This window comes from Conger conger, chromosome 11 (genome assembly GCF_963514075.1).
Source record: "Conger conger chromosome 11, fConCon1.1, whole genome shotgun sequence".
Lineage (NCBI taxonomy): Eukaryota > Metazoa > Chordata > Actinopteri > Anguilliformes > Congridae > Conger > Conger conger.
The window spans coordinates 3,193,568-3,207,847 of NC_083770.1; the positions used below are offsets into that span (position 1 = coordinate 3,193,568).

Here is a 14,280-nt window from a genome sequence, read left to right on the forward strand (position 1 = left end):
TAGTGCTAAAATCCAGAAGTGAGTCAGCATTTTTGCATGGGTGGCTGCTTATTTTGCTGCCGGTAGTATTAGTTTCCCTTAGTTTTGGGGCATTTAAACCATGTCAAGCAGGAGCTGGTCTGAACTGGCCAGCCTGCCACCAGCTGTTTCAAAACCTGTAGCTTGACTTGCTTTCAATCAGCAGGAAGTGAAGGTTTGTGTATCGTTCAGCCAATCAATAACCAATAATCACTGACACACAGGAAATCAGCAGACTGCCTGTTCCTTCAGGACTGGGGTCTCCCTGGCATTAGAAACATTTGGATAAGATGTGCACCCAGCAGAACCCCATGAAACTTTAGGCATATCTTTCTGTTCTAATCTTCTTCAGCTCATCCACCAATTGCCTCCACAATGGAGACCAGGTGGAGACATACAGGAGGTGAGTCTGCCCCTGCTGTACATCACCAGCCTGGACACACTTAAGCTTTTCTTTCACCATTTTAGCTGTGTGTAAACACCATCTCGCAGCACTTCCCATGATAAAAACCTCTTCATCGCTGGCCTCTATGCAGTTAAGTCGATTGAATATAATTTGTTTCTCTCTCCTATCTGCTGCTCTTTTCTCCAGGTTAAATGCAGGATGTACCAAAATAAGTAACAGATTTGTTTATAACTTCTTACAGTACATGGTTCATTATGTGTGCCCCAGCTACATTGTGCAAAGATGTTTTTATTTCATTTTATTATTATGATTTCATTTAGTGACAGAACAACCAGCTCATAAACTCTCCAAAGAGAAGTTTTTTCAAAAGCTGATAGAAAAATGTATTGGTTGCATTAGTTTCAGACGCCATGTTGATTTTTGTATGGGCCTTCCTCAGAAGCCAGGCTAAGGGGATATACAGTATATTGGTTAAAGACATTACAATTGGAAACTGATAACCTCGTTATGGTTCACATAAAAGGGCATTGACACAGCACAACACAAGAAGATCATATTTTTAAGGATAGTTAACTTATGAACATCTTTCTACAACTTTATCCCAGTCTAGTTGTTTTAGAATAAAACAGGATTTTATTGTGTCATCACATAAACGTTAAACGGGTTGTGCAGTGCAAGGCTGGTGAATATTCCTTGCTCTCTGTGATAGGGAGCTGGCTCTGAAGACCACAGTCAAGGCCAAACCAGTTCAATGCATCCTTAAAGTGGCACAAGAGTGCCAGAATCTTCTGAAGGACAATGGAAGCAAATTTACCCAGTGCTAATAATAATGCACTAATACTGTAATAACACTTTCCAACATTGATGTGAATGTTACTGCCATTTAACTCCCTTTTAGTGGAGTGCTTTGATTAGACTCAAATCATTTTGTAATTTCAAGCAGTTTGTCCCTTAAAGCAGAGACGGCTGTGCTCAAATAACATTTGTCATTGTACCACGTAGCCACTGTATCAGGTACTATGAATTGCTTGAAATTCCTCCAATGATTCATCATGCATTTTGTGCTACCTCTCTGTCACCGGTCTCTGTACAGATACAATTTCAGAACAGATACGAGAAAAAGGTTCTGAGGTAATGGTAAGGACGCAGAGCAGTTTTGTGCTAGAACATTTTTAGCCACAGCAGAATGCTGACTCCTCCTCTTTACCTCCAGGTGCCTTACCAAAGAAAGGAGATAGCACTGGCCAGCGAGAGGAGAAGCCAGCTGACCTGCACAGCATTTGGGTTCAGTAGCCACAGAATACCACTTCAATAGCACACTGACACACACTGGGCACTAGCCAATCAGGGACATGGGACAGACATCTGTTTACATTCTCCTCCTTGGTGAGTGCGATGGGCTGATATTTCTTGGAGGGTAGAGACTGAGGCTGTCTGAAAGGCTACGTGTTTGTTTGGTTTCAGGCCGGATGAGCCAAACAGAAAGCCTGCTGTTCTCTCCCTGATATCTCGGGCAGCTCTGAAACCTCAGACACCCTGGGTTTGAACGTAAACAATACGTTCCTCACAATCATTAGGCATTTTCAAAAAACAATTGAGATACGCTTAATTTGACCCAGAAGGATGACCAGATGTGGAATAAATATGGTTTGTAGTCAGCTAGCTTTGCTAAGTGGCTGTAAGTTAACTGAATGAAAAGACTGGGTAGCTAGCTAAGTAAGTAGTACTTTTACTTATCTCAGGACAAAAATACACCCAGAATGTTATCCAGAATCCATTTATAATGAACTACAGTTAACCCTAACCTTAACGCTGGAGGAAAACTAATGACCACTTGTAGAGATTTGCTTCCAAGAGGGCGAAAATCCTTGATGGTGTGGAGTCTAGTTTTACTTGCACCTGAACATTTTCTGAATCTGCAGCCTGTTGCACCAGTATAACGAAAGTTCAACGTAGGTTTGAACGTAAATTGTCTTGCAGGAATGACTTATTAACCTTTCCACTTTCCCCCCCGAGAGGGCAATTTCCTCCTATTTCATACTAGTGCTATAAAAGTGTCAATATCTAAAAAATGATTTACTGCATACGCAAATGAAAGTACAGTACAGGCTTGTGCCATTCAGAAATTTGAGGAAAATGACATACAGTGTACATAACACATTTTTTAAATTTTTATATTTTTTTACATTTAGTTGGAATAACTCAATTTCAAAGTCAAGGACAACCCAGAACTACTTTATATTTGTGCACCAACCTGATGTCAACTTGTGTACAAAATATGGTAAAGATATCTACAGGCATTCAAATTCTACATGGGTTTTCCCCAAAACTGCACCCACAAACCAACCTACAAAATGCATCGTTTGTTTTCTAATATTATACACCACCAATGAGTTCTACACCAAAAAACTCTTCATCAAAAGAGTACAAGTGAGAACATTTGCAGAAAGTTGGATGGCTGATGGGACAGGCTATGCAGCGACCTTCTTACTATGCATCTGCTACACTCATGTTAAGGCTTAACTAATTATTACTTCTATTCTATGGTTTGCTAATGTATTAAAATAACTAATACATTAGTTAGTAGTTAACACACACACAACACAACTAATGAAAGGTTCATTTTATGTTTAATGAATGTATTAGTACATAATTAATTCATAATTCAACAACCACATTAGTTCATTCCAATTCATGTAACCTTATTGTAAAGTGTAACTATTCATAGTTAAAGGAGCACTGTCACGCTTGTTTTACCGTCAGTGTAGCCGTTTCCTAAATATGGGGCAAAACCTCTAGTGACGTCACTGGACGTGTTTGGCTTGAATCTCCAGCCTGTGTTTCCCAGAGGATAATGGGAACTCAAACTCTACCCTTGAGCACAGAGACTGGTTTATGGGCAGCCACCCATCTAGGCGATCACATGACACTCCCACAAAAATATGCTAATTTTAGCATACAAATATAACGGAACCTAACTTGGCTAGCCTGAGCAATATGGCGGACGAGCAAACCAGCCACCCTCTGACTGCCAGACGGCTGCGTTTTAGTTGGTTATACAATATCACAATGATTTATGTGTCAAGCTCTAGGCGTTAATTTATAGTGGGGAGAAGTTGCCCCAAAGTCATTGAGACTTGCCCCAACCTACCCCGACCTGACTAATTAGGGCAAAATTTCAAGGTCACCTTAACACAGAACCGCGGCTTAAGCAAGACACTTCATTTTCTAACATTCTAACATTTCATAACACATAATGTTTTGAAGGTGAAAAATAAGAAAACTATCCTCACCTCAGAATAGTGTGATTTTGACCACATCTAAGAAATTGACCTCAAAGTAACAGAAAATGGCAATTCAATTTTTAAAATTTTAGAGCCTCTTCTTTGAGAGAAATGAACAGTATGACAACATACTCATATGGCAACCCGCTCTCCCCTAAATGTTTTCTGTGCTTGGTCCTTACAAATAAACCAACACATAAATAATTATTGGAGGCAGATGGGCCTTCACTGACCCGATCAGGCTAAAATAGTGGTATTCCCCATGAACCTACTGGGCATCAAGCCCAACCCTTCTGCTGATGATCTCACCGCTTCCCTGTCCAGCGCCTCTTCAAAGTCCCGCTCCCGCTGCTCCTGGTACTGCCTCTCCCGGAAGATCCGGTTCTGACGGATCACCTCCTTCTGCTGCCGGACCTGCAGGAGCTGGACGGCCAGCCTCCTCTCCTGCTGGGTCTGTCGGGTCAGGCGTTCCACCAGCTGCTCCTCCTGGATCAGATCCTGTGGGGAAAAGGGCCAGCCGAATTTACAAGGATCACATCCTTCCACCCATCTTTACCGGTTTCTGGGTCTTTGCTGGTCTTAGTTTAATTGGGAGATGGCACGTTCTCACATCAGTGATTCCATAACACCTTTGTGTGTGGGACATGGAGTTACTTAATTGCATTAACAGTTGATCTGAATGAAGCGATTTCAGCTCTCCCAGGAAACCCCAGGCTGTACAGCCGGCAGGGTCACCTGTAGCTCCTCGTGAGCCTGCAGCTGATCCATGAGGAAGCGCCTCCTCCGCTTGGCCCGTTCCTCCCGGGCTGATGCGTCCTCAGGCCCCAGGGCCTTGCTGCGTTGGGTGCTGGGAGCTTCACTGTGGAAGGGCTCTTGCAGAGCACTGTCGACAGAAAGCAGGGGACACCCAAAAGAGGGGCCAGTGTTGTTGGATTCTGAGTTGCTATTGAGCAATCAATGAAGCAAACAAATGTCTTGCTCAGTCAGATAAATAAAACATAATAATCAGGCTTCGGTGTAGAAAATCCACACTATATGACTGCCCGCCCATCTCCATTCTGATCAAAGACAGAACATGTTATGAAGGTGACTACAGTTCTATAGTACAGTATATATTATATGGAGAGTGTCTATATAAACAGAGGTGAATAAAGGTGTATATTATATGGAGAGTGTCTATATAAACAGAGGTGAATAAAGGTCAGAGGCTGACCTGAACGATGAAGTGGTACAGCCTGCTGGAGACAGCTTCTTCATGTTCTTCTCAAACTGGGCAATCTCCTTGTAAACGCCCTGCATTGACACAAAATCACAGAAAAGATAGCATCCAATTACAGTCAGGTCCATAAATATTGGGACATCAACACAATTGTCCTTTTTGGCTCTATACACCACCACAATGGATTTGAAATGAAACGAACAAGATATGCGTTAACTGCAGACTTCCAGCTTTAATTTTAGGGTATTTACATCCAAATCAGGTGAACGGTGTAGGAATTACAACAGTTTATATCTGTGCCTCCCACTTTTTAAGGGGCCGAAAGTAATGGGACAATTGGCTGTTCAGCTGTTCCCTGGCCAGCTGTGTGTTATTCCCTCATTATCTCATTTACAAGGAGCAGATAAAAGGTCTAGAGTTCATTTCAAGTGTGCTATTTGCATTTGGAATCTGTTGCTGTCAACTCTCAATATGAGATCCAAAGAGCTGTCACTATCAGTGAAGCAAGCTGAAAAATGAAAACAAACCCATCAGAGAGATAGCAAAAACATTAGGTGTGGCCAAATCAACTGTTTGGAACATTCTTAAAAAGAAAGAACGCACCGGTGAGCTCAGCAACACCAAAAGACCCGGAAGACCACGGAAAACAACTGTGGTGGATGAAGAATTCTTTCCCTGGTGAAGAAAAACCCCTTCACAACAGTTGGCCAGATCAAGAACACTCTCCAGGAGGTAGGTGTATATGTGTCAAAGTCAACAATCAAGAGAAGACTTCACCAGAGTGAATACAGAGGGTTCACCACAAGATGTAAACCATTGGTGAGCCTCAAAAACAGGAAGACCAGATTAGAGTTTGCCAGTTTGATCAACTTGTACCAGAATGATGGGAAGAGAAGAGTATGGAGAAGGAAAGGAACTGCTCATGATCCAGAACATACCACCTCATCAGTGAAGCATGGTGGTGGTAGTGTCATGGCGTGGGCATGTATGGCTGCCAATGGAACTGGTTCCCTTGTATTTATTGATGATGTGACTGCTGACAAAAGCAGCAGGATGAATTCTGAAGTGTTTCAGGCAATATTATCTGCTCATATTCAGCCAAATGCTTCAGAACTCATTGGACGGCGCTTCACAGTTCAGATGGACAATGACCCGAAGCATACTGCGAAAGCAACCAAAGAGTTTTTTAAGGCAAAGAAGTGGAATGTTATGCAATGGCCAAGTCAATCACCTGACCTGAATCCGATTGAACATGCATTTCACTTGCTGTAGACAAAACTGAAGGGGAAATGCCCCAAGAACAAGCAGGAACAGAAGACAGTTGCAGTAGAGACCTGGCAGAGCATCACCAGGGATGAAACCCAGCGTCTGATGATGTCTATGCGTTCCAGACTTCAGGCTGTAATTGACTGCAAAGGATTTGCAACCAAGTATTAAAAAGTTTGATTTATGATTGTTAGTTTGTCCCATTACTTTTGGTCCCTTAAAAAGTGGGAGGCACATATAGAAACTGTTGTAAATCCTTTGGATGTAAATACCCTCAAATTAAAGCTGAAAGTCTGCAGTTAAAGCACATCTTGTTCGTTTCATTTCAAATCCATTGTGGTGGTGTATAGAGCCAAAAAGATGAGAATTGTGTCGATGTCCCAATATTTATGGACCATCCTAGTACATTACTTCTCTGTTCTTCCTTCATGCTTGGGCCACTTTGTCCCTTCATCATTCTGTGACTTGACAACATTAACAGTTTAAATCCCTATTGTTTTATTTCAAAGATAGTATAAATCTTTAAAAAATAAATTATTCAGACCCCTTCACATTTTGCACACTTTAGTTGTAGATTTCATTTAAAATGGATAAAAATATCAATTTTTGCCCATCAAACTACAATCGATAACCTGTAATGAAAAAGTTAAAAGATGTTTTTAGAATTTATGAAAAAAAAAACTGAAAGAAATACTTTCTGAAGCCACTGCATTATTTTAAGTTTCTGACTGGCTGATGCATATAGCTTTCCCCCATTGCAGCACAGGGTGCAGTGGTTCAATCGGGACCATAAGTGAACACTGTCGGTGGCATGAGGATGGTCCAATTGTGGAAATTTCATCACTATGAAAGGGAAAGCATTATGGGAGGCTGAGTTTTAGCCTGCCTATGTCATGGTTACCTCTCTTGCATGGCAGCCAATCGCCGTTGGTGTGTGAGTGTGTGTATGAATGGGTGAATGAGAATTGTACAGCGCTTTGGATAAAGGCGCTATATAAATGCCAACCATTTACCAATTGACCTTGCTGTTTCAATACATTTGGAGGGGACTGTACATATTGAAGCAGGTGATAGCTGGTCAGAAATGTACTGGTACTCATTTCTAAAGAATCTGTGTGTCAATGACGCTTGGTTTGACGTTCGTTCCAAGGTAGAATAGACTTTATACTTTCTGGAACGGACCCCAGATGTAGCGTATGTGTTCTGTGTTTGGGCAGTGTTATAAAGTACGAAAAAGAGTAGCCCCACCACAAAGAACAGTCTCATCATCAGTTTGCTTGAGCAAGCTTCAGAGTTATAGGCTACCGTTTGCTCGTTCATTTGGTACTTTCCTCCTGCTACAGAAACATTATTATTTTTTTATTTTTTTATCTGCGTGGCTCAACCTCTGACTTGAACAAATGTAGCCCTATTGTAAATCTCAATATCGCTCTTCGTGAAACTGCAGAACTGTATTTTCTGGCTGCAAAGGGAAGCAGATCGATAGTCGAAACATGGATCTATATCCATGGGCGTAGCTTTTCATTGACGTTTTATATCCCGTTACGATGAACGATATATGAAACCATAAATGGAGGACGTGGTGGTGATAAATGCCAGCTCTGTTTTTAAATCAAATAAACACTACTTTAATCAAAACGCATACATGTTATGTACGGCTCTGAGAACCCAAACGCAGACCACACGATAATCCAAAATCGTGGTTTATTAGTCCGAAATCGTAGCCAGGAGATCCAATACAATGACAAAAACGAAAGGCAAAAGAATAGTCGAAAAACAGGCGAGGGGGTCAAAAATCCAGAAAATCAAAAGGCTAAAGTACAGAAGGACGAAGGCAAGAATCTAAACCAGAAAACAAAGCAGAATGTAGAAAACCAGAAAAGCAGAAAGGCAAACAAAACAAAAGGGCAAAGCAGGCTCGGAAATCAAAAGGCAAAGGGTCTATCAAGAATCTCAAGAATTAGGCTTACGAAGTATTTGGCACTAAGACTGATCATCGTTCTGACAAGGAACAATACAGAGAGGTTTAAATACATGAGGGAAGGTAACAATCTAGGTGGGGCTGGGGGAAAGGTGGGCTAAACAAATAAACAACAGGTGGGGAAACATAATGGGGTAGTAGCATAATCATAGAGGGGAGACAAAAACGCGGACTGGATGCACGTAACCAACATGTAAAACATATGGCTCCGGTTAAGGGAGTAGACATTTGCATAGCTTGAAGATGTAGTGATAGTTAGAGACAGGTGTGAACACTTCGCTGAAACTAAACGAGTAATCAGGGATAGCATAGGGAGGCGGAGTTACAGAACAGTGCAGAAATACTAAGAGATTGGGTTAGTGAGTTAGTTATGTGAATATTTCTAAACTACCCAATAAAAGTGATTGTTAGTTAGTTAGTTAGACAGACAGTAAGTGTATTACCGTAAATCCTCAAATTGTGTCCGGGGTCTTTTATTTACGTAGGCTGCACAAAGCACAGGCCTTTATTTGGGGCAGGCTTGTATTCGAGGCAGGCCTTTATTTCTTATTAGGCTTCTGTTGTGGAATTGTATTTTTAGAAATAAAGTAAAAGGTTACACTTAAAGTGGGCCAACACTGTTCAAAACTTCCTGTAACCGTTCAGAAATCAATTAGTGTAGGCTAATCAGGAAATACTGTTTGGTAAGTCATAGTGTCAGTCTTAACAGACTTACTTTATTGCTAATATTCCCATAAAACAACAACTTGCCAGACACGCCTTCATGAACAATAACAAATTAACGTAGATAACAGCAAGTTAAGGATCTTTTTTTCCTAAAGTGCGTTTTATTGTGAGACATGCGTTTCGTTTGGAGCAGCATACCGGTATGCTATCAAAAGATTTTCGCTTTGGTTTGGGATTTAATTTACTTTTGGACTGTTTGATTCTATTGCTAAATGTTGGGACTGATGGGCACTGAAATCTGGGGGGTATTTGATGGTTCACTTTTAAGTTTTATGTGTCGGGATTTCCACCCGTCTGTTTATTGCGTAGCCAAGTAGCCTAAATTCAGTTAATTTTTTATTTTGCCTGATTTCGTAGGCTGGAATGCCTTGCGGCAACAATTGTGTTTAAATGTATACTGCTTCAGCCTTTGGCAAGCTACTGGGGCGGCAAGCGACTGGTAGCTTGAGAGCAACGTGTTGCAGACCCATGGTGTAGGACAACGACTTTTCATTGGCAACAGTATTAAACCAACCAACAATATAACATTCGCAACATTTTGCGAATTAATGTGTTGAGTTTGCATGCAATGTAGTTGTTTGTTAATTCACCTGTTGAGTTTTCATTATTAGACATGGTCGTTTCAATGAAGGCCGCTTCTCATTGGCCTCCACTGGCTTCCCATTGCCGCACGCATCCGTTTCAAGGCCCTAGTGTTGGCATTTCAGGCTGCTAAGGGGACTGTCCCACCTTACATACAATCCCTGATCACTCCCTACTCCCCAGCTAGACCACTCCGGTCTGCCAGCTCTGGTCGCCTTACGGTTCCCTCTCTACGTGCACCTGGCGGTCGAGCTGCACGTTCACGCCTGTTTTCCGTTCTGGTTCCTCAGTGGTGGAATGACCTGCCTACCACTGTCAGAACAGCAGAATCCCTCCCCCTATTTCGACGCAGACTCAAAACCCACCTTTTCAAACTCTACCTTAGTCCTCCCTCCTGATTTCCCCTGCCCCTCCTTTCTGATATCCCTATCCTTGTCTAACCCCCCCCCCCCCCAAAAAAAATAAAATAAATAAATAAAAAAAAATTCTGATGACAACTATGTTTAGAACAGCATTTCCTGTGTATTTTGCTAGTTTCTGGATGTGATGCTCTGACTTATGGTAGAACCTATGCACTTCTAAGTCGCTTTGGATTAAAAGCGTCTGCCAAATGACTAAAATGTAGAATGTAAAATGTAATTGTAAATGTGGCACGGAATACCTTCCATAGCAAGCTAGCTACCTATTTGCAAGAATAATGCGTATAGGCTACATGTGCCTCCATTACCCCCATTGAGGCAGCTTTGCTTACTGTAGTGACACTGTACACTGTATCTCTCAACAATGTGAATACCAGTATTTATTAATTTACTTAAGATTGCATACATGATGCATTTCATTATAGTGTCTTTCCTGTGTTTTGTGTAGCCTGGGTTTACAGTTTTATGCTATATACCTGCCTTTAACAACAATTTCCCTGAGCTGGGATAATGAAGCTGAATATGAATTAACATATACCTGCTAGCATACTCACAAATCTAATTAACTAATTTTCTAAAAAGTTAAATCATATAATTTTAGCTCAGTTGGTCATGTTTTGACTTTTATAGTAGCCTACTGCTCATTTTACCTTGTATGGTTTGACTGAGACTGAAACAAGCCAGGCATTCAGGAAATAATAGTTTAGCATGTTTACCATTATTTCTGCACAATGCAATTTAAGGAAATGCGTATGCAGGGTATATTGGAAAGAATTACACATAGCCGCAGAAGTTTGGGTCGACTCAAGCTCTTAGAAATCCTTTTGCCTGGATACACCAAGCAGCAGCTTGTATTTTATTGATTATAATAATAATAATAATAATAATAATAATAATAATAATAATAATAGTAATTCCTTGCATTTATATAGCACTTTTCTCACACTAAAAGGGCTTTACAGTGATGAGGGGGAAACTTGCCTCAACCACCACCAATGTGTAGCACCCACCTGGGTGATGCAACAGCAGCCATTTTGCACCAGAATGCTCACCACACACCAGCTGAGGTGGAGAGGGAGGGAGCAATTATCTATGCAATTAAATCAGGGGATGATTAGGTGGCAGGTTGAGAGAGCCATATATGGAATTTCGCCAGGACAACGGGGAACCCCCCTACTGGAAGAGCCTCAAGGGATCTTTAATGACCACAGTGAGTCAGGACCACAGTTTAATGCCGCATCCAAAAGACAGCGCCTCACACACCTCAGCATCCCCATCACTGTGGCATTGGAGATTATTTGACCAGAAGGAAGATCGCCCCCTTCTGGCCCACTAACACCACTTCCAGCTGCAACTTAGTTTTCCAGGGAGGTCTCCCATCCAAGTACTAACCAAGTCAACAGCTGCTTAGCTTCAGCTAAGTTCTGTTCTTGGGCTGTTAAATATGAGTTCACAAGACCACAAGTACGGACAAGTACAGACATTGAGAAACACCCCATGATTCGTGGTACAGGTTGAGGCCACTCGTAAGTTTTGTTCCTACCTAAGCCTTTTTTTTAAACCCAAGAACATTTCTGAATGCGCCAAGTTCTCTTAAATAACTCATACAAGCGATTTAAGAACAAATTTATTCATGCAAATGGTTCTTGCATGATGCCTATTGATCATTATTGATTATTGATTTCTGTTCCCTTCATAATATACTTTTTATGGATGACTACAAATTCCTCTCTTAAAAGTTTAACTGTCCAGCTTCCCCTCTCTGCCCCTGCCACAGGACTGAGGATTGGCCTTGAGCTGAATAAGCCTCAGAGCTTCAGGCGGGGAATGCGATTGGGAAATACAGCGCAAATGCACCTGAATTTCCTGCTGTTTCCGGGACTGCCTTTGGCTTTCCAGGGCCTTCAGAGTGCGGTTAGGCGGAGGCTTGGGAATCTGGACGATTGCTCCCTGTATCCGGGTCATAACCTCTTGCTGCTTCCGATGACCAATCCTGTGCTGCAACAGTCAAGGAGACATTATCTTCAGTGTCCTTAAGTGAGGTTTCCGTTTGTAATTTTACAAAGCAATTATACATACATTTTTATAAATACAAAACTTCACAAGCAATATGCTCAAGTGTTTCACAGCAAAACGGAAAATCATATGCAGAAACGGTTATTAAAAAATAGTACCACAACCAGCGCTGAAATGATGCTGAATGAAAAGAGGGGAAGCAGCGTGGCGTGACTCAGCGTGACTCAGCGTGGCGTGACTCAGCATGACTCAGCGTGACGCAGCATGACTCAGCGTGGCGTGACTCAGCGTGACTCAGCGTGACGCAGCATGACTCAGCGTGGCGTGACTCAGCGTGACTCAGCGTGGCGTGACTCAGCGTGACTCAGCGTGGCGTGACTCAGCGTGACACAGCATGACTCAGCGTGGCGTGACTCAGTGTGGCGTGACTCAGCGTGACTCAGCGTGGCGTGACGCAGCGTGACTCAGCGTGGCGTGACTCAGCGTGACTCAGTGTGGCGTGACTCAGCGTGACTCAGCGTGGCGTGACTCAGCGTGACGCAGCATGACTCAGCATGACTCAGCATGACTCAGCGTGGCGTGACTCAGCGTGACTCAGCGTGGCGTGACTCAGCGTGGCGTGACTCAGCGTGGTGTGACTCAGCATGACTCAGCATGACTCAGCGTGGCGTGACTCAGCGTGACTCAGCGTGGCGTGACTCAGCGTGACTCAGCGTGACTCAGCATGACGTGACTCAGCGTGACTCAGCGTGACGTGACTCAGCGTGATGCAGTGTGGCGTGACTCAGCGTGGCGTGACTCAGTGTGATGCAGTGTGGCGTGACTCAGCGTGGCGTGACTCAGCGTGACTCAGCGTGACTCAGCATGACGTGACTCAGCATGACGTGACTCAGCGTGACTCAGCGTGGCGTGACTCAGCGTGACTCAGTGTGGCGTGACTCAGTGTGGCGTGACTCAGTGTGGCGTGACTCAGCGTGACTCAGTGTGGCGTGACTCAGCGTGACTCAGCGTGGCGTGACTCAGCGTGACGCAGCATGACTCAGCATGACTCAGCATGACTCAGCGTGGCGTGACTCAGCGTGACTCAGCGTGGCGTGACTCAGCGTGGCGTGACTCAGCGTGGCGTGACTCAGCGTGACTCAGCGTGGCGTGACTCAGTGTGGCGTGACTCAGCGTGACTCAGCGTGGCGTGACTCAGCGTGACTCAGCGTGGCGTGACTCAGCGTGACACAGCATGACTCAGCGTGGCGTGACTCAGTGTGGCGTGACTCAGCGTGACTCAGCGTGGCGTGACGCAGCGTGACTCAGCGTGGCGTGACTCAGCGTGACTCAGTGTGGCGTGACTCAGCGTGACTCAGCGTGGCGTGACTCAGCGTGACGCAGCATGACTCAGCATGACTCAGCATGACTCAGCGTGGCGTGACTCAGCATGACTCAGCGTGGCGTGACTCAGCGTGGCGTGACTCAGCGTGGTGTGACTCAGCATGACTCAGCATGACTCAGCGTGGCGTGACTCAGCGTGACTCAGCGTGGCGTGACTCAGCGTGACTCAGCGTGACTCAGCATGACGTGACTCAGCGTGACTCAGCGTGACGTGACTCAGCGTGATGCAGTGTGGCGTGACTCAGCGTGGCGTGACTCAGTGTGATGCAGTGTGGCGTGACTCAGCGTGGCGTGACTCAGCGTGACTCAGCGTGACTCAGCATGACGTGACTCAGCGTGACTCAGCGTGGCGTGACTCAGCGTGACTCAGTGTGGCGTGACTCAGTGTGGCGTGACTCAGCGTGACTCAGCGTGACGTGACTCAGCGTGACTCAGCGTGGCGTGACTCAGCGTGGCGTGACTCAGCGTGGCGTGACTCAGCGTGGCGTGACTCAGCGTGGCGTGACTCAGTGTGGCGTGACTCAGTGTGGCGTGACTCAGCGTGACTCAGTGTGGCGTGACTCAGCGTGACTCAGTGTGGCGTGACTCAGCGTGACTCAGCGTGACGTGACTCAGCGTGATGCAGTGTGGCGTGACTCAGCGTGGCGTGACTCAGCGTGACTCAGCGTGGCGTGACTCAGTGTGGCGTGACTCAGCGTGGCGTGACTGAGTGTGACTCAGCGTGACTCAGTGTGACTCAGCGTGACTCAGCGTGACTCAGTGTGACGTGACTCAGTGTGGCGTGACTCAGCGTGGCGTGACTGAGTGTGACTCAGCGTGACTCAGTGTGACTCAGCGTGACTCAGCGTGACTCAGCGTGACTCAGCGTGACTCAGTGTGGCGTGACTCAGCGTGACTCAGCGTGGCGTGACTCAGCGTGACGTGACTCAGTGTGGCGTGACTCAGTGTGACTCAGCGTGACTCAGCGTGACTCAGTGTGG

The 14,280-nt window shown here is 44.5% G+C and overlaps 1 protein-coding gene across 1 annotated transcript in view; it reads right to left on the reverse strand.

Moving 5' to 3' along the window:
* spef2 (sperm flagellar 2) overlaps positions 1 to 14,280 on the reverse strand; it is a 58,319-nt gene that overhangs the window by 38,343 nt on the left and 5,696 nt on the right. The window contains exons 5-8 of the mRNA XM_061260465.1: positions 11,759 to 11,899; positions 4,922 to 5,001; positions 4,444 to 4,591; positions 4,018 to 4,206 (exon numbers count right to left, since the gene is read on the reverse strand). Of these exons, the coding sequence (XP_061116449.1) occupies positions 4,018 to 4,206; positions 4,444 to 4,591; positions 4,922 to 5,001; positions 11,759 to 11,899 (558 nt within the window). The remainder of the gene's footprint in view (positions 1 to 4,017; positions 4,207 to 4,443; positions 4,592 to 4,921; positions 5,002 to 11,758; positions 11,900 to 14,280) is intronic.